This window comes from Rhamphochromis longiceps, linkage group LG23 (genome assembly GCF_057381845.1).
Source record: "Rhamphochromis longiceps isolate RC_006_pf linkage group LG23, R_longiceps_female_GT1.1, whole genome shotgun sequence".
In the NCBI taxonomy this organism is placed as follows: domain Eukaryota; kingdom Metazoa; phylum Chordata; class Actinopteri; order Cichliformes; family Cichlidae; genus Rhamphochromis; species Rhamphochromis longiceps.
In genome coordinates this window covers 40,273,171-40,298,584 of record NC_140578.1, presented here as the reverse complement: position 1 = coordinate 40,298,584, position 25,414 = coordinate 40,273,171, and the positions used below count along the sequence as shown (strand labels likewise).

The window sequence follows — 25,414 nt, the reverse complement described above, 5'->3', positions numbered from 1 at the left end:
GGTGTGGATGCTTGCTTAAAGACCGGTGTGGTGAGGATGAAAAACAGTTTGTTTCCCCCTTTTTTGGTCAGTTACATCCCCTCCAGAACGATTATTGCAAATCCTACATCTGTTTTGCCCTCTCTGACTTATTTGGGGGATTATCCAATCCTATTCAGCCCTTTACCAACCAAAGTGTGAGCATATATGAAACGATGCCTCTCTCGTCTGGAACTCTGGAAGCTGTCGCATCGTGGCGGGCCATCTGGCTCTCCGCCGGTTGATTAAAGAAAACAATTAAAGTTGAAATGGCTCAGTCGGCTCACTCAGGAGGGATTAACAAACGCACCTACTTGTTTTACTTGACATACCTTCTCTTGCCATTTTCTATTCTGTGAAATCTTTGTCCTGATACTCTGTTTTCCCTGCACATCACATTTATTAAAATGAATGTCTAATGAGGAAAATAAATAAATTCCAGTCTCAGAGTACCTGGGACATTCTCTCACGGTGCTTGGCCTCCAGACTCTCTTTGGCCTTCTGGAAGTGCGCATGTTCATTCTCGTCAGCGGGCGTCTCCAGGTAGTGGTCCACTGCATCGGAGGAGCTGGGCGTTGCTGTGGGAACTGCGTGGAATTTGAGATGAAGGAAAAAAAGACTTTAAGCGACGCTTCTCACTGCTGCTGCACACTTTCATTTGGCAGAGCTGTCTCAGCACACACAAACACTCAAGTTCAGAAAGGGTTAATAGGGTTAGAGAGAGCTCAAGAGAGAAAGAATATAAGATAGCAGCTGTAGCTGGAAGCAGCCCCCTTCAAAAGGGAAAGAGCGAGCCCCTCAGATGACCCGCAGTGCTTTCTAGAAGAGAAACAAAACCCCTCTCATTTATATAACTTCATTCAGAGCGTGATGGAGCTCTCCTGCCAAACCACAGATGCTGGAATTTATCCTGTGGGCTCAGAGGCGCGCACTAAATTGTGATAGTCTTACCAACAAGAAAATAAATTGGATCAGTTATTGCGTGAAACCTGGATTTAATCAGTGGAAAGTTGATTATCTCTCACAAACGCGCCATTGAGAGCGGTTGTTGGTTTGTGTGAGAATCTGAGTGCACGAGACAGTGTGATCGCGTGAAGGTCGCGCATCATGTGAAATTGGTTACGTCTGAGGCGAGCACATGACTGCGCAAGACACACACACACACACACACACACACACACGCGAGAAAAGACAACAGGGAGATGTTATTCAGTCTGACCCTGAGCAGAGCGTTTTCTTAGCCTCTGGTCTCGCAAATCCTTTAAAGGCCTCGTTCACCCAAATTACAAAAAGCACTTTTCTCTCTTGCCTTTAAAACAGACTAGAATCAAGTCCATTCAGCGAGAGTATAGCCAAGGTTATTTTTTATTACAGCTACAGATCTCCACTAAATGCATCACATACAAGCAAACGTGCCGCTCCGAACAGACGACAGCTCGGGAGTGAAGTCATTTGTCACATACCCTTGTACTTATCCGGCTGTATTTGTAAGAGCTTTGGAGCATCATACTGATGTAATGTTGTGAAGGTTTGCACTTTTTGACCAGATTTTAGCTTTTCTAAGACCTGTTTTAAGAATTAAATCTTGGTTTTAAGGCTGAATTTTGAATTAGAGTAGAGGTGAGGGTTTGTTATGATGGCCAAATGTCAGGATTAGAGGCTTGGAGACGTCCCTGTAAAGCAGTTCCCCACTGATTCAGTTCAAATCATCATTCTAATGTATTTGTGTGTGAATGCAGGATGAAATGTCCCTTTAATGTTCCTTGATGTTATTTAGGGTGGCGATCCAGTAATTCCCTCTTTAGATATAATCCACGTCTGCAGTGATTCTACAGCATTCTTTGTTTTTGCGGTAATCATAACAATGTGATCTTTTCCCTTTAATTAGTCTTCGTTTGCTCCACTTTATTGGTGTGGCCTTTTCCTGCGCTGTAAAGGCTACAGCGGGGTATAAATTAATAATAATAATAATAATGTTAATAATGGCATCGATTTACTGCTCATTATAAACTCAACAGCTAAGTCCTGATTTCTATCCTTGTTTTCCTTGCTAACTGATCTCATAGCTGCACAAAAATATGAAGTGCTTTCCAAATAAAGCCTCTTACAATAGCTAGTTTCCATTACCTGGACAAGTAATAAATCAATGCACTGCACTAAAGGGCTGATAAGAAGAAGAAGGGAAAAAAAAAAAAAAAAAAGGACGGGAAACTAACCAATTTCAATATGAGCCATTTCAAAAATACCCACTTCTCACTACACAATAGGCTCTTTTGTAGACAGGACTATAAGCATTGTTACCCAAGCATTGTAACAAAGGAGATGACTGAATAGAGCAAAGATGTCAGGAACATGCACGCTAGGATTTATATGTCTCGCTAAAAACTGATCTGTCAGTGCAGTAGCGTTGGTGTAATTGTTTTCCTGCAGTCCCCTGCAGAGAACTCACGATGTCAGCCTCACCGAGTCTGCATGTGAATGAATTCATTAAGAAAACATCCAAGTGGGGAGCCTGTGTATGTGTGTGACTTCAGGGCAAAGGTTACAGTGCATCATTTTCTTACCTAAACCATGCTCAGAGCAGAGCAGAAATCCTGAACTCACACACATGATCGATTATATTAGATCACAATACGGGGAGAAAGAGAGAATGCCGCAGGGCACACATGCACACAACCGCCAACACACATATTGAGCAAGGTCATTGACCCTTACACAGTGAAAAAGCGAAATCAATGTCACGCTGTCACACACACAAACGCACACCTGTAAACAACAACAAGGGGGAAGTAATTTGGCAATCCAGGGCTGAGTTACCATTTGAAATCCAATCAGTTTGTGACTCAGTGATTGCGTCTAACCAAACACAGAGGCGCTGAAAAATACATAAATCAGAAAATAAATAATTTTCCTCCCCCAAGTTTCAAGTTTCCATTAAAAACCTCTGACGATTCAACGTATCATCAAGGTGGGAGCAAAATATAGAATAAATAATTGAGCAATCATCCCCATTTTCAGCGATACCACTGATAATCAATCATCACAATGTGGAGATGGGAGGCAGGTATGCTCTGTGAGCGTGTAATGTTGCATTGATGAGTTTTTCCCCTTACCTCTACCTGGGGAATGTGTCACATTCTGCAAAATTGCACAAGGGTAATTTGACATCTGATTTCGGTGAATTGACTGAATTAACTTTAACTTTTTTCCTCAGCGATGAGGACGAAATAATGTAAGCAAGCCCACACCACATCAGGGACGCGAGGGCGTAACAAGCAACGGAGTGAGGATTATTGCAAAATTTATTTGTGCCTGGATGATTTTATGCATCGTATTCATGCTGCAGTGTCATATATAAGATGATGGCCATGAAATAGCTGTAATTATAGAAATTATACTGGTTATCCTACAGGCTTCATAGGGGGAGAGCAGTGCAGCTCTTGCAATATAAAGCATGCCATTTAGTTCATGGAGCAAACTGTCCATGAAAATAAGCCCTGTGTATCTAACCAGTTACTGGAGCTTTTAGGCGTTGGCACCTCGCTCCAGCGCTGTCTGCTAAAATAAAAAATAAAAAAATAGGCATGTCCAGCTCTTAACAGCTTTTAAAACAAAACTACATTCAACCTGTTCCAAAGTTAAATGTATTGGAAAATAGAAATGCTTTAAAGCACAGGTGCACCCACACAAAACGCTCGGCGTGACACGCCAGAAGGACCCAACCTGCTCACTGACATCGGTGGGTGTGAAAGTAAAGGCAAGAGTGAGTGTGCAGGCAGTCAGGCAGGTGTTTTTAATAGAAGTGCGGGAGAGGTAGAGTCAGTTTTTGGTGCAAACATATTTATTTACCTGACGGAAAAACACACACACACACACACACACACACACACACACACACACACACACGGAGAGTGTGAGGAAACGGTTAGGCAGGAGAGGCACAGCGAGCAAGAAACTTCGGAAACTTGTTTTGCGGCTAGTAGACAGCTGGGATAGACCGGGTGAGTAAAAAAAGAGTGAGGAGTTGTGGACAAAACAACTGGCAATTGAGCCAGCGAGACGCTGCCTTAGGCTGGACTTACTGACACTGCTGCAGACAGACAGGCAGTACGCCTCTGACTCAAAGTTATTCCTGTTGCCTCCACAGCCGCCGTAGATAAACTGAACACAGCGGCCTTCCTCGCGGTCAAAGTACCAGCGGGGCAGCATCGCCCGGCATGGACCTGTCTCTGCACTGGCCCAGCACACATCTTGGAGGACACACACACACACACACACACACACACGTACACACACTTATCAACCACAAATTCCCAGAAAACCTCTGTAGTTAATCATGCTGGAGTGTCATCGTTGATTGATGTCTTTGCAAAGAAAAAAAAAAAAGATTTAAATTTAAGGACACAAAAATAAATACAGCATCTGGAAAAAAAAAGTTAAGTTTTGCGCATTATTGATGCTGCCTGGGTTTGAATCTTTAGACCAATTTAACGCTAATGTAGAAACATTGCTGTACAACCAATTCTGACTCTAGTGAAACGTGGCTAATGAAAGCTGTGAGATGACAAATGAACACGCTGAGAAAAATGACAGCAGGAAATTAATTGGTGAAGAACACGAGGTTCAATCGCGTTCAGCAAAGCATAAAAATTTTTTGCAGGGTAATAAAAACAGAAAAAAATCAAAACATGTTTAGCTTGTTGTGCGATTGTTCCACATTAATCTAAATGCAAAATCTCCAAGTCACCTGACGGCTCTATTAAGCACGTTTCACATATTCCAGCCTTTTATTTACCAGACTAACAAAAACACTTGATGATCCTCACCCCTGACAACTTCCTCCACAGACTCTGTGGTGGTGGTGGTGGTTGTCGTCATGGCAACGTTGGTAGTCGGCTCACCGTCGATGAGCGAGTCGAGGATGTCGTCATCATTGTCATCGTCTTCCTCTTCGTCCTCGTCGTCCACCAGCTCCTCATCTTCCTCTCCATCTCCATCCTGGTCATTGTCCAGCACGTCCTCTTCTTCATCCTCTTCCTCTTCCTCCTCTTCCACCTCTTCCTCCTCGTCCTCATCTACCACAGATGGCTTTGTTTCCTCTTGCTGCTCCACTGGCTCTGGCTCACGCACCATACTGGGAGAAAAGGAGAGAAGAAAAAGGGGAAATGGTGAAGCAGGAGGGAGTCAAGAGACATATGGTGGAAAAAAAAAAAAGAAAAAAAGTGGGATGGGGGAAAGGAGATAAAAAAATGAAGGAGGAGGTAGATGAGAAGGATGAGGGAGGCAGAAGAACGGAGACTATGATATAACCATTTTGCAGCTTCCCTTCAAGAAGAGAAATTGTGCCCACGTGGCAAAGCTACAAATTAAATCGGCTTCGCCTCCGATCACCTAAACACTGACGCATCACTCTGCTCTTTGCTGCCTTGGCCTCATTTATTTGTGCGAGTGCGTACCTGTTGTCAGAGTAGTCGGTCTCCGCTCCGCCCCACCAGACATCAGAATCATCAGGATCCTGCTCAGCACTATCGGCGTCACGCTCCGCCTCAGCGGGGCAGCACACAAACTCCACTCCTCGGAAGCGGTCGATGCCGCACGGCAGCAGCATCCCATAGTCGTGGAGGTTCATGGTGCGGTCTCCGCAGGACTGAGACGAGACAAAGCGGATCAGTACATGCTCGTGTAAGTCATTAAAGGAGGGTGTGTTGTGTGTGCAAGTGTGTACACACCTCTTTGGCTACAGTGTGCCAGTGCAGGTGGCTCTCACACTGATCCATGCGCTCCTGGTGCAGGAACTTGCACTTATCAGGAACAAGCAGAGCATCGCTCACAAATTCTCCCACTGCGGCAAAAACCATACACACGTTTAGATTTAACACATAATCGGAATCTTGTGTCCGACTGGCTGCAGACAAATTTCAACAAACACTGATTCATCTCATAAAAAGCTCTTTTGAGTAAAATCAGAGCTTCATATAAACCGAGAGATTTTTGGCCTCTATAAGACAAGAGAGGACCAACATCAAACAAAAAGTGGGGAACTCTTCTGCCCATTAAAACCATTAAAGTGGGAGGTTCAAAGCTGGCCACTGCACCAGTCTTGTGAACAAAGACAGATCCTATTCACAATCTGACTGCTGCCATGACCAGCCAACAGGAAAGCAGAACTGACGTTACGTGGAAAAATATAAAAATCAAGATGATTTGTGGCAGCTGACTCCTGTCCTCATGTGTCTTGATCCCAATAATGTAGTCATCATTGCCATGCAATCTGCATGCATCAAACCATATATCCTACCCAAGGAAAACTGTGAGGATTACAGTGAATTTGGGTTTAGAAGTAACTAACCACACCTATGAGCGCTGCTTTGGGATTGTGCTCACACACCATGTTGCTTGTGTTAAGTAAATCTGGCAGATTGTGTGAAAACTGAGTGGACTCACCTAGGCAGCGGTAAGGCACCACGATGTGCATGTGACTGCGACACTGCTTGCGCCCCTTCTTGCACCAGTTCTGGATGCTGACTGGTTGATTGGCCTCCACCACGTTGGTAATCTGGAGTTCAGGGTAAACCTGTACACACAACATTAAGTCTTACAATGGGACACTATATCTACTGAGCAGGGACGTGTCACCTGCTTTCCTAACATTAGCTTGAATGACTTAATAGTCAGCTTGTCACACTTTTGGCCACAGTGAGCTCAAACTGATGATGCTGAGCTCATCTTTAGTCATGCCTTCTTAGCCACATAGTTACAGCCATTAAGCGTTTGCTAATCTATTTTAAAGATTATCAATCCTTCCCTTTTTAAATTGCCTTTAAAAAAGAAAGAAAGAAAAAAAAGAATCCACCACACCTTTCCTTTCAGAATAGTTTTGCTTTTTCTCCATCCCCCCGAGATACAATCTTCACAGCTCTGCAGTGCTCCTCGATGCTGTTCCTGCCTACCAGGACTGCTGTGTTTACCTCTATATTCTCAGCCATGCGTGACATCTGCCTCTACACAATATTCTGAGTTGGCATGTCATCCCTCTCCCTTCGTTCTTTTTCATGACACCTCCTCTTCTATTTTCTCTGCCTTCACGCCTCTCACAAAAGCGATGGGGGGAAAAAAAAAAAAAAAAAAAAAAAAAAGTCTTTCCATAACCTTCTTGGTTCCTTGTCACCGTAGACAAGTCGTATTTTTTCCTCTGTTCAGCTTATAAGAGGAAGGTTCTCAATCTTTTCCCTTTTTTGTCTTTAATATCAGCAGTTCAAACTGCATAAAAAGCTGGGACTTGGCAAGCATTTGTTTCTTATCACAAGATTTGTTATCAGTGTAAACAATGGGAGGGTAAATTTATTTTCCTTTGCTGTAATTTCCCCCCCCCCCCCAGAGACTGCTCACCTCCTTTTATCAGGTGAATTGCTTTTATCGTAGATTATTTACACACTGATAAGTGAGACTGCTGTAATTATCCAGATGAAAAGCTCCTGTTTTGTGTTTGCAGAAAAGTCACAGTGAAATGTAACAGCCACAGCAACGGCAACGAAAAAGAGCTCACCGTCTCACGTTAAACTTTTGGTTAGTTCACTTTCAAGCTGCCTAATTACAAGCCAAGTCACATGGACTTAAGCAGCTTGTTTACTGAGCAGAGTTTTGGCATCATGTCATCCTGCCAAACTGGGGATTTTGGTGACTAAAAACAAATCTGCTTGCCGACTGTGTAGCCCACTCGTGACAGACTTCTCTGTTCACTATTCACTTCTCTATTACACTTCTACAGCATCAATCCAGTTAAACTTGTGGGATATTGATCAGGTCAGTTAAGTAGCAGAAGGGGTCTGTTCATCAGTCTCATCTTTGGTGTTAACGAAACTAACACCTAGACAAGGCAACAATGAGACAACCACTAAAACAGGAATGGTTTTACTGGTGCAGGCTGCTAACATGTTCTCCCTCCTCATCTTTTCTGACTGTTTGTTCACTAGTTTTGCATTTGGCTGGGGTCACTGTCACTACTGGTAGCATGAGGTGATATCTGGACCCTACAGAGGTTACACACGGTGCTCTCAGAGGGTCAATCTAATGGTTAAAATCTACTAAAAATCGCCCACGTCACCACATCCCAAGATCATCATCTAGACTCATTCCCCACTCAAAACAAAATAACCACATAGCCGTTGACGTTTTCCCCTCTATCACACTATCCTGACATTCACAGTGTGTATCCCCCTGTCTTTAGTATCCCCCTTTGGGCCTTTTTATTACAATTAAAACAATAAAGATTTATATCAGTTGATTAATAGGAAACCTCCGCCCCACAAAAACACACACTTTACCTCCTGGCAGTATTGCAGGATGCCCTCCTTGGTACCGATGCAGCTCTTTGTGCCCGAGGGGTCCGGCTCCCACTTGCCAGTCTGGACGTTGATGTGCATGTTGAGTTTACCACAAAACATGGCCACCTGGGGCTCTGCCAACAGGCCCATCGAAACATCTGTAGGCACCTGCGGGTGGGCGGGGCAGGGGTGAAGGGGGAAAACAGAGAGCGAGAGATTTAATGAGATATACAACTCACGTAAAGCTCCTTGAGCACTCGTGCTGAAAAATGCGAGACGGATGCAATTAAATTTTATTACTCAGATAGAGGAGGGTCGGGAGAGGAGAAGAGATTAGTGCGTTAGATGAAAAGTAAGATGAGACGAGCTGGTTTAAGATGAGAAGTGGGAAATGAGGGGAAGATGAGGAAAGCCGAAGATAAGATGTTCGTGAAGGGAGCGCTGGAGCAAGTTTTTTCTGTACCCCCGTCAGATTTCATCAAAAATGTAGGTTTATGGCCATAAAACCCTTAACAGTGCAATCAAACACTTATTGCTGCAGTATTGCTCACTGTTCAGAAAGATCCTGCTGAACAGAAACGATGAAAATAACAGATCTAAATAAGTGAAACAAAAGTGATGGACTTGGTGGTGGGAAAAATAAAAATCAATATCTTTACAAGAATAAATTACCTCAGACAACAGGCCTGGGGCAATCTAATACACCCTCTGCTGTCTATGATGCTCAGCCACATGCGCACATACACCCACTCAACTGCCCTGTGCTATACCCTATTCACGGGTATATCTCTGCTCATGTTTTTGCCTTTTTTTCCAGGACAGTATAGTGTTTATATAACCCTCTGTTGATTTGTTTTTGGCTCATTTCTCTGGGAACAAGCTGGCTGCAGGCACGGGGAGTGTGTGTCCGTGCGTGTTCGTGTATGGAAGAGAGAAAGTCTGCCTTTGGCATGACTGTATTAATTTTTGTATTAATTTACGCTCCTGGGTGTTTGTCGATTCGTGCCTCTCCTCTGCGTGTGCCACTGCTGACTTGCCCGCATAAGGAGGTTTTGTGCTGGAGCTCCCCTAGGAGAGGAGGTGCAGACAAACCTCTGAATGTCTGCATTGTACTGGCAAATGAGCTAGAACAAAATGGGAGGGAATACAGGAGGGTGGGGAAGGAGACAGAGAGAGAGAGAGGAGAGAGGGGGCTGTTGCCATTGTGTGCTCCCCTAATCTTGTTAATGGTTTTGAAGGGACTGGCAGGCAAACAAATGTTGTTTTGTGAGATGGATAGCATATTTTTCCCCCCTCCAGACTTGATTCTCTCCAAGCAGCCAGGGGCATAAAGTTCTCTTCCAATATGAGAATGGCTGGTGGGGGCCATCAATTTGGATTCAATTTAAAGCCGAAAACTCAAACCTTTGGATCAATTTAGCGAGTATCTGGTTTATCGGCACAGAGATGAACTATATCAGCTTTCATTATGTCCCATTTACACACATATTGTATTTACACACTTGGCAGGAGGAGAAGATGGCAGCCCTCTCTGGACCCGTTACTTCATTTTCTATTCTCACCTGATGGCGCTCAGAAAAGCCAAGTAAAGCAGAAAAGAAAGCTTGCCAGGTACACAAACGCAATAAAAATCTACCTGTAAGCTGTAATGCAGCTGAGGACTACTGCTGTGAAGCTGGGAAATGAACATCTGAAACATATCGAGCTGAAATGTATTCAATTGGCTCTTTAAAAAAGCAAAACAAAAACTTGTACCGTTAAAAGAAAACTGTTATATACATAGGTGCTAGCAGTAGTAAATCCATCTGTCAAATAGTATAAACAGAGTGTTTTGCTTTACACTAATCAGATTCATATGAAGGCGATCACATATCTTGGTAGTTCTCAATTATAGACTTGAAACCATTAAAGGGCCATTCAAAGAGCGCATTCATTGCGAAAAACTAATTAGATTTTACCCCTATTTATCTGCAGCCCATTTATTTCAGTAAATACAATTACTGTGAAAACAAAAAGCAGGATTAAGTAGAAATTTATAATCTTGATCAAAAATGATGAAGCATTTCTGCAAGATCGCACTTACACATTGTAATTAATGATAAACAATCTTAAATTCTGAGCGTTTATAAGTTACTATTTGCTGCTTACAAACATGTGAGATGAGGCTAACCAATGTATTTTATCATTAGCATCCTGTTCTTGTCAACTGTTTTACACATAAAACATAGAAAAATACAAGGGCATGCAAAGAGAGCAACTCCACCCGAGGTGCAAGGGCTTTCCTAAAATTTAATGGTTTTCAAATAGGCGTCTATTGGACCGCAAGTCTTTTTGCAACCACAACTATCGCCATCTGGTGGCCTTCAGACAGAATGCAGCTTTAACGCACTTCTAGATTGGCTTAATCCATGTTTTATACTGTCTACAGTCCAAATATGGCGTCTTATGGCTGTCAAATGCACTGAAGCTTTAGCATTTTAGACCAATGGGCTAATGTTCAATGTCGTTTGTTTTGAGGCATTTAACTTAACAGTAACATCATTTTATCATCACAATGAAAAAGAAACCAAATTAATAAAAACAGTGTAATAATGTGTTTGAAATGAAACCACAGCACGCACGCACACGCACACACGCTCTCTCTTTTCAGGTTACACTGACATGGGTCAAATATGCACACCTTTAAAAGTTCACATCCCCCACTCATCAACATAAGTGGCAGCATGTAGTAGCGCCAAAGTCAGTAAATCCCCATCTCCACACACGGAGTAGGGTGTAAAGTCCCCCATTAGCCGCAGCCCTCCTCATCTCCCACAAATGACGCTTAACACTGGTGGCCATTGGTCTTGACACTAAGCCATCTGCATCACCCAGGGTTATTTAAGGGTCTGCTGCTCGATTCCCACACTGCCATCTGTGAGCCATCAGACACAGATCACAGTCCGCCCTGTTCACTAATAGTAAAATCCCAGGGCAAAGTAAGAATGGAAACTTTTCTTTAAAAAGTAGTTCATATACACTATCTTTTAATTAAAACTCCGGGTGCCCAATTCAATTCTGACCGTATCTCTCCACCCTCTGGCCTTACTCTACCGCGTACTAGAAAAGGGGAAAAAAAAAAAAAAAAAAAAAAAAAAGCCCGACTTCCTCTCTGCTTTGGGGCATAGGTAGGGAAATTACTGCCGACTGCTTGCTGGCATTTAAATTCTGTGTGTAGAACTGTTTTGGTTGGCAAATCGTACCCCAGCTAATCATGCTCTCTTCCTTCTCATTCGCCGCTGCTATATCTCGACCGCTCCGTCTTCTGTTGATGGAGGAGGAGGGGAAGTGGGTTGTCGGCCAAGGCTTCGCAGCAAGCTTATAAATCAGAATCACTGGATGATCGAGAGAGAAGCAAGTGCGAGAAAGAACAATAACCACAATACTGAGAGACAGAGAGAAATGGGAGGGCAGATGAATTGGACAATAAGCCTTCAGGCTCGAGCAGGTCAGGCTCTTAGTAAAACTGAAAGGATGCGAGAATGAAGGGCCAGAGACAGATGATAAGATGTGAAGCTTTGGTGTCAGGAAAAGCTTAGAAGATGAAAAGAATTTTGTAGTCTATTACATCAGTTCTTTAGAAAGAACCACTGAATTTCTCATGCTGAATCTTCTAGTAGCTACATAAATAATGACTTGCACACATTTTCCAGTTTACAAATCCTCTCTAAATGAAAGATGGGCTGAATAAAAAAGGCCATTCTTTTTTATTTTGTTGTTGTCTTCTGGTTTCAGAGACAACCTTGTGAGCTAGAATCTACCCCGAGCAGGCAACAGATGGACTCAATAAAAGGCAGTCACAATAAAATGGTGACACACGTCAGCAACAAAGTGTTGCACATTATACGAGGAGACACCAGGCTTCCCTCATCTCCTTCATTCGCTCTGTCTTTATCCTATCACGTCTCCAGTTCACAGTCCTTCCAGTCTGCCAGCCGGTCAGACTGGCACAGAGGGGAGGGAGCAGTAATCTGGGCACTGAGGATTAGAACGCCAGCACGGCCAGGAGAAATATCCCCCTTTGGTCTCAATCTGGCATGATAGGCATCACGGCAAAAACAGGGAATAAGCTAGGGGAAAGGAGGGTGATGGTATATGAGATTGACCCTGTGAAGATAGTTCAATTAAAGTCAGCAGAAAATCCAGTCACATACTGCTTGGTATGCTATTTCTCCCTGAAAAGTGATGCAACTAAAGCAGTGATCCATCGAAAAAAAAAAAAAAAAAAAAAAGCAGCTTTCAGCTTCAGGCTGCTTTTATTAATCAGATTAACTGATGAAAGGAGCCTATTGTATGATCAAAATGAGAGCAAGAAATTCGAGAGCTCCAGTTTAAGAGGTCAAACAAATACCAGAAAAAAGAAGACGAAATCTTCTCATGTGCCCTTTCTCAGCAGAAAACTGCAAAATTACTGCAACTGAGTAGAGAAAATATAAAGCTGAGCTACCGGGCGCGGTCGCAGCAACATTAAGTTGTGTGTAGTCTTTTGTTCAGGTTGTTACAGCTCGTTACTGAGCCCTAAAAAGCACATCACCATGATAATCTAAGTATAAAAAGGACATTGTTAACCCTCCAGTAAAAAGAAATGCACAAAAAAAAAAAAAAAACAAGCTAAAAAAAAAAAATCCAATAATGTAATGCAATAACATACAAGTTTATATTAGTTTTGCAATTAAAGTGAGATTATTTCCTGCTGCAATTTTCTAGAGTGGTGTGCTACCCCACAGAGGGTTCTGATGAGAGTGACAAGATCAGTGCGGCGCTTCACCTCAACCGGCCCACATTTCTGTCACGCTATGATGTAAAAATCACACATGGATGCATTTCCATCACATCTGACAAATCTTAGACTCATGCAACGTGATCTTTGCTTCTTCATCATCATCGTCGTCCTCATCGTGTGACTGTCAAATGTTCTGCTTTAAGGGATAATTGATTTGGTCGTGGTCTTTTTTTGGTTCACCCACTTTTGATTTAAAGATCAGTAGTTAGATTAGTGCTAAAACTAATTACTGATGAGCCATTTTATAAATCAACAGAAAACCTGCTACTTTTTAATTTTAAATTTTTTTGTTTTAACTGATTGAGCCTTCCCCCCCCCAACAGAAATAGACATTAAAGTTACAGGTTCTCAGTTGGGAAGACTTGCTTATTTCTCCTAATTTATTACAGAAATTCAAAGTAGCATGCACAGTTTAGAAAAAGAGAATTAAAAAAGCAGAATTAAAACTTTATATAAACCTTTATAGACTAAAAACAAATGAGAACCTTGCCACAAGACTGTCATGCTTACATAGGTCTATTGCAAATGTATGTCTATACTAGAGGTGGGAATCGCCATACATCCCACGATACGATATTATCACAATACTTAGCGCACGATACGATATTATTGCAATTTTTTAAATATTTTGCAATATTCAGATTCTGTACATAAAGGTAAACTTTATCAATATTCATTTTATCTAATATCAAAGTCTCACACTCAGTCTTTCTCTCATTTCAGTCAGTTTTATTGTTGACAAACTTGAACGGTTTGCATTACAGTCTAGTCCAACTTAACTGAATGCAACCATCTGGTACAATTATAGCTATTCTGAACTACGCAATTTATGAAACCTATGCAGCCCATTCAGCAACTGAAGAACTTGAAAGTAAATTAAAATAAAATATAATTTTACATTAAATAAAAAAAGTTTTAAACTTAATTAAAATAAAACATGTCTTAAATTAAAATAAGTAAACTGTCATGTTTATTGCTGCCAAAAAACAAGTTAAACACATTTGGACAGTGAAGGAATGTCAGGATTCTTGCTCAGAAAAAGGATCAACATGCTCTGAAGTCAGAGTTCCAGTCCACAAAAACTTTTTTTGTAACAAAGTATCGATTTCTGCTGTCCCTGTATCGATACATTATTAGCAAACAAAATATCACGATACTACACAGTATCGATTTTTTCCCCCACCCCTAGTCTATACTGACCACTACAATAGGTGCAGCTGTTCAACTACTCATTAACACAAATATCTAAATAGCCAATCACATGACAGCAACTCAGTGCCTTTAGGTATGTAGACATGGTTAAGATGACTCGCTCAAGTTCAAACTGAGCATTAGAATGGGGAAGGAAGGTGATTTAACTCATTTTGAATGTGCCTTGGTTGTCTGAGTACTTCATACAATGCTGATCTGCTGAGATTTTCATGCAGAACTATCTCTAAGGTTTACAGAGAATGACCCTAAAAGAGAGAAAATATCCAAGACCTCTTCACCCACAGAAAGTGAAGAATGGCTGGACAGGTGTCGATGGGAAGGTAACAGTTACAACCAAGGTCTGCAGGAGAGCATCTCTAAAGCCCCTTTTCCACTAGTACCTACTCGGATTGACTCGCCACAACTTGACTCGAATGGTTTTCCATTACAATCTAGTACGACCAGGATATTCGTGGTTGTCATCACCGCAATGCTACCGAGCGTCCCGTTGCGTAATTAGCATGCAACATGAACGCTGCAACAAAGGTGGACATAGAGGAAACAATATACCTGCTGGGACCAAGACGTTGTTTTTTGTAGCCATTTCCCTCGTTGTTGGGTAGGGCTGCCACGATTAGCCGACTAGTCACGATTACGTCGACTATCAAAATAATCGTTTGTGGCAGCCCTATTGTCGGGTTACAAAAATGGCAGTTTTGCTTTTCCTCAACGAGATGCTCACATGACTCATCCAGTGACGCCAGTGATCAGCCAATCGGTGGCATGCAGTCCGACAATGTCAGTTTAGTATCTGATCAGATCGTTTGGAACCCCGGCCGGGCAGGTACTATTTTAGTACCTGGTACTGCGACCTAATGGAAAACCCTCAAAACCGTGCCAAGTTGATCTGAGTAGGTACTAATGGAAAGGGGGCTTAAATGCACAATATGTACTTTAAAAGCTTTTTGAATTATTTTTATCTACTTGTTGTATCCTTGTAAAAAAAAAAAAAAAAAAAAAAAAAATAATGCTGTAAATATCTGCATCATAACCCTGTCTTATTCCAGCATTTTCCTTCCTCATTCTGTCTGAAATGATCAATATATGATGATTTATTGTAACATAAAATAATATAGTTGGATGATGAGTGTAAAACATCTGAATTTTAAAAAGATCCAGTGTTAAACTTTATTTGAAAATAACGATACTTCCCTACAAAATGCAGTTTTTAAATTATGTGATAGACATCTGGGTAAAAGCCCCTGGTTATTTATTGGATTTTTATTCATTAAAGCATAGCAGACATTTTTAATTAACAGGGAAATGCTGACATCTGTAAAATAAGAAAAACACACACACTTATGCTTTATTGTATAAGTAATATATAAGTGTATTCACTTCCCAATGGGCTAATCAGAGTCTATTTTTTTAAACATTAAAAAAAATAAATAGAAAATGGTAATAAGGCTACTTTAAAACACCATACAGTCTTAAAAATGTCCCAAAATCTTGTTTTGTTTTTAAATCTCCTTTAAAAGAAAAATTCTTTTTGAAATAATTAGTTCAACCTTGAAAAAACAAATTCGGTGTAAACTCTACTATCTGCTCCTCGACTCTCAGAGGACCAAACATGCCCAGCGATCTATACCACTGCACGCCACTCCACACGTGGGAGTCATAAAGACATAACTTCTTAAATAAATTCTTCCGCTTTATGGTAAACTGCCTAACCGTTCCCGTCTCAGAGCCGCCTGTGACTGCTGCATTCACTGATGTGATTATCTGCATTAATAGCAGAGAAAAGCAGGGACAAGTTTATTACCCCTTTGGTGTCAGAGAAAGAAATATTACATCGCATGTATACGAAATGCAAATAAATCCATTTTCTCACGCACGCGGCTCACTCACAGAGAAGCACGGAAATAGTTTAATGTATTCCAGCGCACCAAAAGACACACACAAACGCAATCTTTGAAGTGTCCCCCATGGGCACTGGTCCTGAAGCGCTATTAATTGTGCAGTCTTATCTGTGTGGCCCAGGCCTGCCACGGGGAGTTGGGTGAAGGTGGTGGGCTGGTGGAAGGAGGAGGGGGGGAATAAGAGGGAGGGTGTCTTAGATCAGCTCTCCCTCCAGGGGAAGACTCCCTGGAGTGCACAATGTGTTGCAGGAGCCACACACACAGTTTGGGACGCATCTTTTACAGGCATCTTTGGTTTTATATGTCCAGGCTAGCAGCAAACAAAACAAGGCATTATTGTCCAAGCTGGTACATAATGTTCCACAGACAAATGATAACGTCAACCGAGTGGTGAGTGTTTAGAAATGCCTAACAATTACTTAGATACACGAGAAATGGCAGCTTAACAATGCAAATAATGACTTTGCTGCATTAACCTCAGAAGCTTTCAGCATTTGAGATTCACATTAGATGCCGTGTGATACACTGCAAACTTAGATGGCTTTCCTTCCAGTCATTAATCAATCAGCTGCGGTGGAATCGAGCAGAAGCCCGGCTGTCTGTGGCTTGCTTACAAGATGCATCACTGAATTAAATAAGACCGGCGAGGTAATGGAAGTGCTGCAGTATGTGCGAGTCTGCATCGGCACGACAAGCTGGCCTTGATGTTACCCAAACCCCCAGATCACCTCTGACCTGCCCTAAAGTGTGTGTAGAATGGCATCCCATCATACTGGTGTGTATATAACATTACCAGTACCTGATGTTTGGGAAGCACATCTAGTGGATAGTGTTTCACCAATTACAGGGCAGTCAGGCCTGCTTCCCCTCCCCTCACCCTCCCTGTCGACCAGAAATTCAATTACAGAGTAGATCTAAAAAACTAAATAAACATTGTCATCAAATATTTTTAGGTTATTCAGGACAGAAGCTCTGATCTAAATATATAACAGGGAAAAAAAAATCTGGGAGCAGGATGATTGCTTAGCTCATCCTCCAATAGCTTCAGGTGGGGCATATGGAGCTAAATCAGGTTTTAATGAAACCCGAGCACCTCAACAACAGTGCATCATGTCCATTCAGGGATTGCTTAAAAAAAACAAAACAACAAAAAAAACAAAAATATCGATAGATGTGCATCAGTATGGGATAAATATAGATTTCCTTACTGATTTCTGCTTAAAGAATAAACTGACACAATCAAATGTTTCCTCGGATCAAGACTGACGGCTAATTCCTTTTAAGCGCGTCTGTCTGTGTCGATGACCTTCACAACGACACCCTAACTGGTGTTCTTGATATGTTCTCTTCATGTGCATGCCATCTATTTTTTTCCCTTACTCGCGGCTTATCCCACAGTCCTCATCTTAAAAAGTTTGCAAACAGTCTGAGAGGAGAATTTAAGTTTGTTTGAAGAATTATCTTCATTCATATTCAGTGCGATTAAGCTTTGTCTCGGGGGGTTCCCCTGGAATTAGCATCTCAGACAAATCTGTTTAAAATCTGATTAAGAAGTGTGTAAGAAACACACATCTAACTTCTGCCCATTTAATTTGTCTAGAGGTGATGGAAGGACTTTTGGTTTCCTTAGTTATAATCACCATGGACACAGAGGCTGGTCTCAACCCCGGGGAACAGCTTGTTATAACCTCCCTCTGGCTGCGGCAACACCATTATCCAAGTCGCCAGGGAGCAGGAATTTCATCATCTGGTTACTTAGTTTTGAAAGGAAGTGGGTTGGTTGATCTGTAACTTGCACATCACTGTGTGTGCATGCGTTTGTGTGTGTTAAACGTTAAGCCATTGTACCGGCCTGGTAAACTGGCCCTGACCTCAACACCACTCAGGCAGGAGTCACTTTGCAGCGACATGCCAACATAAACAGATGGACCTCTGATCGCTGATGCCCACAGACACACAAATACGGTGACTAATTTATAAACTTAGATCAGAGATTACCAAAACCTCTTTTGCTTCAACAGAAATATGCACAAATACACTAAATATTTCTGTCAAACGCTTCTTTGCAGGACTGCGGTGGGAATTTATTTTTTTACAGCTTCTTGTAATTAAAATGTTTAATTATGTGGGCAAACATTTCTGAATGTTATTGACTTTTATCACCATGTCAGCTTTTTTGTCAGTGGCCAGAATTACAAAACCAACCAACCCACAACAAGTTAAAGCCTTGTGGTCACAAATGGACCAAAGGAAAAACAGAATTTCCAATTATAACTGATGGGCATGGAAATAGACGGGCATTGCTGGGGTTTGTTTAGTCTCAAAGAATATTACACTAAAACTTGTGCACTTTTAACCAAAAAGAGTCAATATACACACTTTCAGGACTTGAACTACCTACAGCCAATTTAGATTTATGGATCAACTTAACATGCATGTCTTTGGACTGTGGGAGGACGCTGGTAGCACTTAGAGGACAAGCAAACACCACATAGAAATGAAAGGCCAGGGTAGAGCCAGGATTTGAACCAGGACCTTCCTGCTGTGAGACGACAATGCAGACAAAACCGCTACCACTGTGCCACCCATTGAAAAAAACATTTCGTAATGTATTCATTAGCATCAATTTTAGAGGACACTGCTTAAAATAATTCAGCTGGCTGCTGTCGATACTCATTTAGTATTTGATTATTTGATTGTCCTTCTGCTTTGGGTTTTTTTTTTTTTTTTTTTTTAAAAACAAAAAAACACCCCGATTTGTACCTGGGGAAACAGAAATTATCTGTCTCTTTTAGCTCTTAACATTATGTTTGCATATTTAGCTGGCACAAAATTGATGGGAGACAAAAAAAAAAAAAAAAAAAAAAAAAAAAAAAAAAAAAAAATCACAGCTAAAAAGAAATGTCTTATTTGTTCTAGTGAGGAGCCTGGGGTCTTGGTGATCTCTAGACAGGAGGTAAATGAAGGGGGGGGACAAACATGCTAAAGCACCACACCAGTATTTGCAATGTAGATTTTAGTATTATACAGTGTTCTTATTTTCCTGCTTTAACCTTAACTGCATTACATGCAGAGGACAACAAACTGACCAGCTTAGCAAGGTGGGCAAATTCTGTTTCTAAAATCTCAAACGGATATGAAAGCAGCTCAGGGTTTGTCATTGTCATTTCAAACAATTGGGATTTTTTAATGAGTGGTTTCCCACCATCCACGCAAAAACACAAACACACATGGCTTGTTCTGCATCGGTCCGGTTTACTGCACAAATGCAGGAAGCCCGCTTCTATCATGGAGTCCAAACAGGAAAGGGATCCAGAAATAGCACAATGCCGTCAAGAATTCCCGTTCGCTCTTTGGTGCAAATCTCCACTGTGCTTGCACACAGCACAAATCATGCTCTCACACACTCACACACACACACACACGGCATTTGAAACAAGTGTTCCAATTTCACAGTTGGACTCCGAGAGCACTTGTCATCTACAATTGATGGCGTGCCGCCTGACATGAAGAGGTACTAGATTCATAAACCCTCTGATCTGTGCATCTCCATCCCATTCCATGTACAAGCACACCAGTAACACATGGAAAGCACGGGTTTTTCAGAATAAAAGAAAAAGTGACAAATTCTTGTGATGAAAATCTAGACACGGGTAAGAAGAACAGCGGGAATAACATGGAAAAGCCTAATTATACCAGGCACTTGGGAGAAGGCTGTACTGCTATGGCAACCATGAACACCCAAGACGACGAAGGGGGAAGCGAGACAGGAGAGGATGAGATCATTTCTGTAAGTGATGAAATATAAGCTTTAAAAACAAGGACCCTTGTGGCTTTTTATGCATCGACAGAGATGGTGAAACCAAAAACAAAAACAGAACAACCCCCCCCATTCCTTAGGAAGGAACTTTCCCTAGAAGATTCACCCATCTTAGAAAAAGCCCACAACCTCTGCAGTAATCAGACACATACTGAGGCAAAGCACTTTCTTAGTCTACATTCATTTAATGAAAAGAAAGAAAAAAAAAAAAAAGCTGCATACGAGAATGATGGAAACTCCATCTCCAGCCGCACTGTGGCTCTGGGAAACATTTGAACGGTTACTTTTAAAGATTCAGCCTCTGCTGTTCATTAGTTTGCTTGTGTATACCTTGTCAGGAGCTGAAATAAGATGCATGCATATTTAATTATGATTTAAAATTCAGTTCATAGGCCAAAAATCAAATCTTTAATCCACAATTATCAAAGGACATATTTAATCACTGCAACCTGAATTTTTGATTGTTAATTTGTGCGTTCGAAAGGTTTCTGACCTTTTTTGTCAACAGCATCAGCAAGGAGAAAACTATTAGCACCACAAGCATAATGCCATTTCTGGACTGTGCCCTGCAAGTTCATGATTAAAGAACATTTACTTTTTAAGTTGAAATGTAATCGTGATGCGTCAGATTTGTGATGGTGCAGCATGTTTTTGGATGGTCGGCAAATAAGAAAACAGGAGAGCAAGCAGAGAGGCAGCGAGAACCTTACAAAGACTTTCTTGCAAATCAAACCTGGTCCTAGCAAAGCAAGTCTCTCTTCTCAGCAGGCTTCTTACCAAGGCCTCCAGGCACATAACTGAACAGTTTTTTGAAGCATTGTCTAAATTAACTTTAATTTTAAATCGTCAACAAGACCACAAAAAGGTTTTATTCCACCACCTACCTTCCTTTTGCAGAATTGTCTCTTTTAAAATGTCTCTGGCGACAGATGTTTTCTACCCCACCATCCTTCATAGTGGGGTAGAAAAGACAAGTACCATTAAACTGGCACTCTAGTTTAATGAACCTGAGTTTATAGAGCTGCAGTATATATGTCAAGACCCCTTAGCAAATGTCAAACCTCGCCAGCACAAAAATGGGAGCTGGACCTCCGAGTATTGAGGTTAGCTTAGAAGATCCTCTCTGGTTCATTACAAACCTCCAAGCAAGGCAGCCTGTCAAACACATTGAGTCCTGTCTGAGTCATGATAGTTGTGATGATGATGATGATAATGAAGGACTTCATATATAGTAACATAATGACTGCAGCACCATGTGTTACACCACTGTGAAACTATACACTCAGTTATCATGCAGAGTCATCCATCCTGCTCTGATAGGGCTGCATTTGTGCGGTAAAAAAAAGAAAAGAAAAACATGATTGTCATTGGTCAGATCATCACACTGCAGGTCATATCTAAGTGGAAAGCCAGTTCCATACAACAAATCACAGCCAAACCGATGCTGCACTCGTGATGGAGCTTTGACGCATTGAAATGGCAGGGATGCACTTTCAGATGTGGCATGACTACTGTGCTGGATGTACTCTGCGCAGCTGCTGAATGATTGTGCAGGTCAGGGCGACTTGTTTCTCAGCTTATTATTCAGATTTTGTACCAAACAGCTGCTTACTCAGCAGCAGAGAAATGAAGAGTTTGTCTTCATGGCGCGTTGATATTTACAGATGGAAATAACAGTGGAATAGTGATGAATGGTGCTGCCGTGTAGTGGGAAAAAAAAGGGAGGAGGAAGAATGTTCCCTGAAGACAACCTGAGAATAAAGTACATGTTGACCTATTAGAGCTAATTATAAGCCAGACACAAAGAGGCGGAGGAAGAAGAGGCGAAGGCTTTTTCTGGAGGACTGACTTGCAGAATCGCATTAGCGAGACACAATGTCTTGAAAATGAAGGCGCCGTGGTGTGACAGAGTCATCAAAAACTGTCAGGTTAACACAACCGCACATTAACCAAAAAGAAAACCAACAAAAGCTCCCCTATACAACTTGGCAATTTATGCCTCGTACTACTCTTCATTACAGTCAGTGTAGCAGGTTCTTGACTCAATCCTAAACTTAAAACTAGATGGAAAAACCCTGAGACTACTAGTACTAATGCACCTGCAGAGATATACTTTGCAGACTTCAAAGGAAGTCCAACCATCAGATACTTGATGGATTTATTCGAACCTTCTTGTGGTTGTCCACAATATTTCATTCAGAGAGCAGGCTGAAGTACACAATGCAAGCCTTTGACCTCGCTACTGGCCTCTGCACTACCGGATTCCTACCATGCTTTGAAAAGGAGGGAGCCTAGAGAGGAAAACGCTAGAATAAGGTTGAGGCAGACCATTTCTAAACAGACCCTCCTATACTTAAACTTACAGTTTCACAGTGTCTCACAGTGTCTTCTTTATTAGAAGCAAAACTGATCACAGTAAGAGACTTCTCTTTAAGTATTAGGTACGTCACAGCACCACAAGCCACCTGATAGCATGCGTGTCTAACTTTCAGTTTTGAGTCAACTCATCTAAAGGTTTATTGTGCTGGTGTATTTTGGGCATGTTTGACTTTCCTTTCACATCTTAATTTACTAAAATCTGGGCTTCTTTGTCTACATTCAGCTGTAATTGCCTTGGCCATTTAGCTCTATTCACTTATATTCAATGAGGACCATTTTTTGACAGAGTGACTGGTGAACTGCACCCATTTCTGATACAATGGGAAATGAACACTGTTTGCTGTTTTGGACAGCGCATTACTTGGAAAGAAAAACCCCTATGAGCTGTCTCAGGTTTTGTTAGGTGGAGACAGACACAAAGCTACAAAAGACAACAAGCAGATAGGTGTCATCCCAGTTTACCACAACAGAAACAAAAGGTCAGGAATTCTTTTCTCTTGGTCAGACGGGGAGGGGAGAGGCATTAACTGGGAGTGCTGCGGTATCAACGTCGTCATTGTTGACACAACCAGGATGGACAATGTGCTGTTTGCACCAGTATTTTTCATAACCAAATATTATCACAGCTGGTAGGGGAGGCGGGATTAAAGCCAGATAAAAGAAGGGCATATGACAATATCCAGGAAAAAAAGTTACAGCCTGACAGCCTAGCACTAGTTTCAATTGCTTGGCAGTTCACTTAAATAATTCTTGATGATTAAAAAGAACTGAAAAATCTAAACTGATTATTTTGGTCACTACACTTAGCAATGAGCCAATGTATCACTTAAGAGCTCAAGTATTTGTTTCCAAAAACATCCAAACCACTGATTTGAGTGCACATCTATACTGAGTAATTAATTTGAAGGGTTATTCATGAAATCGAGTAATCCCGGTTTGTATACAAATAACAGCTTTATGAGAAATCAATACGATTCATTGTAAAACAGGCTGTAAACAGAGGATTTTAATTAATTACGAGTAGTTGATGCTTTCCATGGAATGACTGATCAATTAATGGACTAATTGTCTAAGCTCTAGATTAACATACAAAGGAAAAAAAAAAAAGGAGAAAAAAAAAAAAAAAACTACAGCAGGTTTTTCGGTGTCAGTCCCAGACCAATTTGACAGTCGACAATCACGCACATTTCTCAGAGTTAAAACTCACTCACTTGCAATTGCTTTTCAGTCTACAAATATGCTGGAGACACCGGGTTAAACACAAAACGACCCCCTCCTTCTGTGAGGGCTGTCAAAAAGGCCTTCTGCAAAATATCAACTTCAAACTGGAACAGAAGTGGATGCCATGCAGGTGAAATTGAGCTCAAGAAAGCGGAAAATAAGAAAATGGAAAATGAGAGAGGACACATTAGTGTCAAGTGGATTTCTCCTTCAAAGACCTCAAACTGCAGTGTGAGCAGCGGAGAGCATGCCAGAGAGCGAAGCACTGGCACTGCCAACAGGCATAATGGCATTAAGGTTTGCTAATAAAGGGAGAGGGCTGGTCCACCCCCAGGCTGAAACACTGCAGTGTGCACACAAACAGGCTACCAGCACCCATCCAAGAGCCATTTCCCAAGGATTTGGAAATAGACAAAGACTGGCATCTAACTCCCACGCTCCACACTGCGGCCAGCGTGTACAGGGCGGGTCTGTCAGGAAAAACTGCTTCCTCGGGCTAAGTGTTTAGAAGCGTTTGTATGTGCCAGTCATCAAGGGCCGAGAAAAAGCAAGCCATAACAAGATCAAAAACTTATAACATCTCGTTTTCAAGTCTTATCTCGTTTATCTCATCTTGGGTAAATTCGCTCTATTCATGCTTGTGTCTTTGATGTAAACACAGGACTCAAAGGCCAGGGATTGTCTGGACTGACCTCAGCTTTGGATAATCAACAAAGCCAAGGGTTTGCTTAAAAAGAAGTCCAAACTCCCCATTTCAAGTCCACTGATTGCAGCGTATGCTTACAGGAAACAACAAAGATCAGCTGCCTAATTTCACCTCAAACACTGATCCTTAATACAAAGAAGGACCCAGGCTAACAGGTTGCTGGCACCATTAGTCGATTTATCATGTTTAAGAGCTCCCAATCCCTCCTCTTCCACAATTGGACATTCAATGTGGCTAGGGGAATGTGTCATTTCTCTCACAACAAAGCCACAGCGCAAATCATAAAAAGCAAGATTTTAATACATTCTTATTCTCATGAAAATTACCGATTAAAATAACAGAAAATTTCATCGTTAGGGAGGGGATTGTGATTTATTTATTTGAGACAAGGAAATGAGTAATTCTGTCATGACAGAGCCACAATAGACAATAATGACGACAATGATGATTTTTTTTTTTTTGTAACGCGTAGGCCACTGAACATGTCTGAAATCAGACAGGCATCAGCACAGGATTGAGTAGATGGCGTGTAAAAATAGGCATTTTCGCAGTGGACAGTCACAAAGCGCTGTTCCTGGCAAAGACCCGGTTTTAAAAAAAACCATAAACAGAGATTATGTAGAGCTCCGTGATAATACATAACCAGTGTTACTGCTCGCATGTTAAACTCTCCTATATGGCTTAAAAAGAAAGAGCAATGAAAGGCAACAATGCCAGTCAAAGCTCCTGTTGGCTTCCCAGTTTCCCCTCGATAAATGCTGCAGTGCACCGCCGCCATCTTACTTCTCTATTCTCGCCCATCTAATACGTGGAGGGCGTTTGTGGCGTTTTGTTTTCCCGCAGAAACTCGCATATTCGCTATTTTATTTTTACATTTTTATTGTATTTAAAGCCCCGTCATCCCAAGCTTTTATTATTATTAACGTGAGAGAATTACGTTTTTACTTACACTTACAAAACAAACAAAAAACACGCCCACTGCCAATAAATTAGCCCCGGAGATATAGAAAATGA

The 25,414-nt window shown here is 41.6% G+C and overlaps 1 protein-coding gene across 2 annotated transcripts in view; it reads right to left on the bottom strand.

Annotated features, from left to right (window-relative positions):
• The window catches only part of appa (amyloid beta (A4) precursor protein a), a 35,930-nt gene that overhangs the window by 9,452 nt on the left and 1,064 nt on the right, over positions 1-25,414 (bottom strand). The window contains exons 2-8 of one of the 2 annotated variants that reach the window (XM_085397332.1): positions 8,343-8,510; positions 6,463-6,592; positions 5,748-5,860; positions 5,475-5,665; positions 4,845-5,152; positions 4,101-4,268; positions 472-605 (exon numbers count right to left, since the gene is read on the bottom strand). In XM_085397332.1, coding sequence (XP_085253458.1) covers positions 472-605; positions 4,101-4,268; positions 4,845-5,152; positions 5,475-5,665; positions 5,748-5,860; positions 6,463-6,592; positions 8,343-8,510 — 1,212 coding nt within the window. The remainder of the gene's footprint in view (positions 1-471; positions 606-4,100; positions 4,269-4,844; positions 5,153-5,474; positions 5,666-5,747; positions 5,861-6,462; positions 6,593-8,342; positions 8,511-25,414) is intronic. The other variant, XM_085397333.1, reaches the window with a different exon arrangement.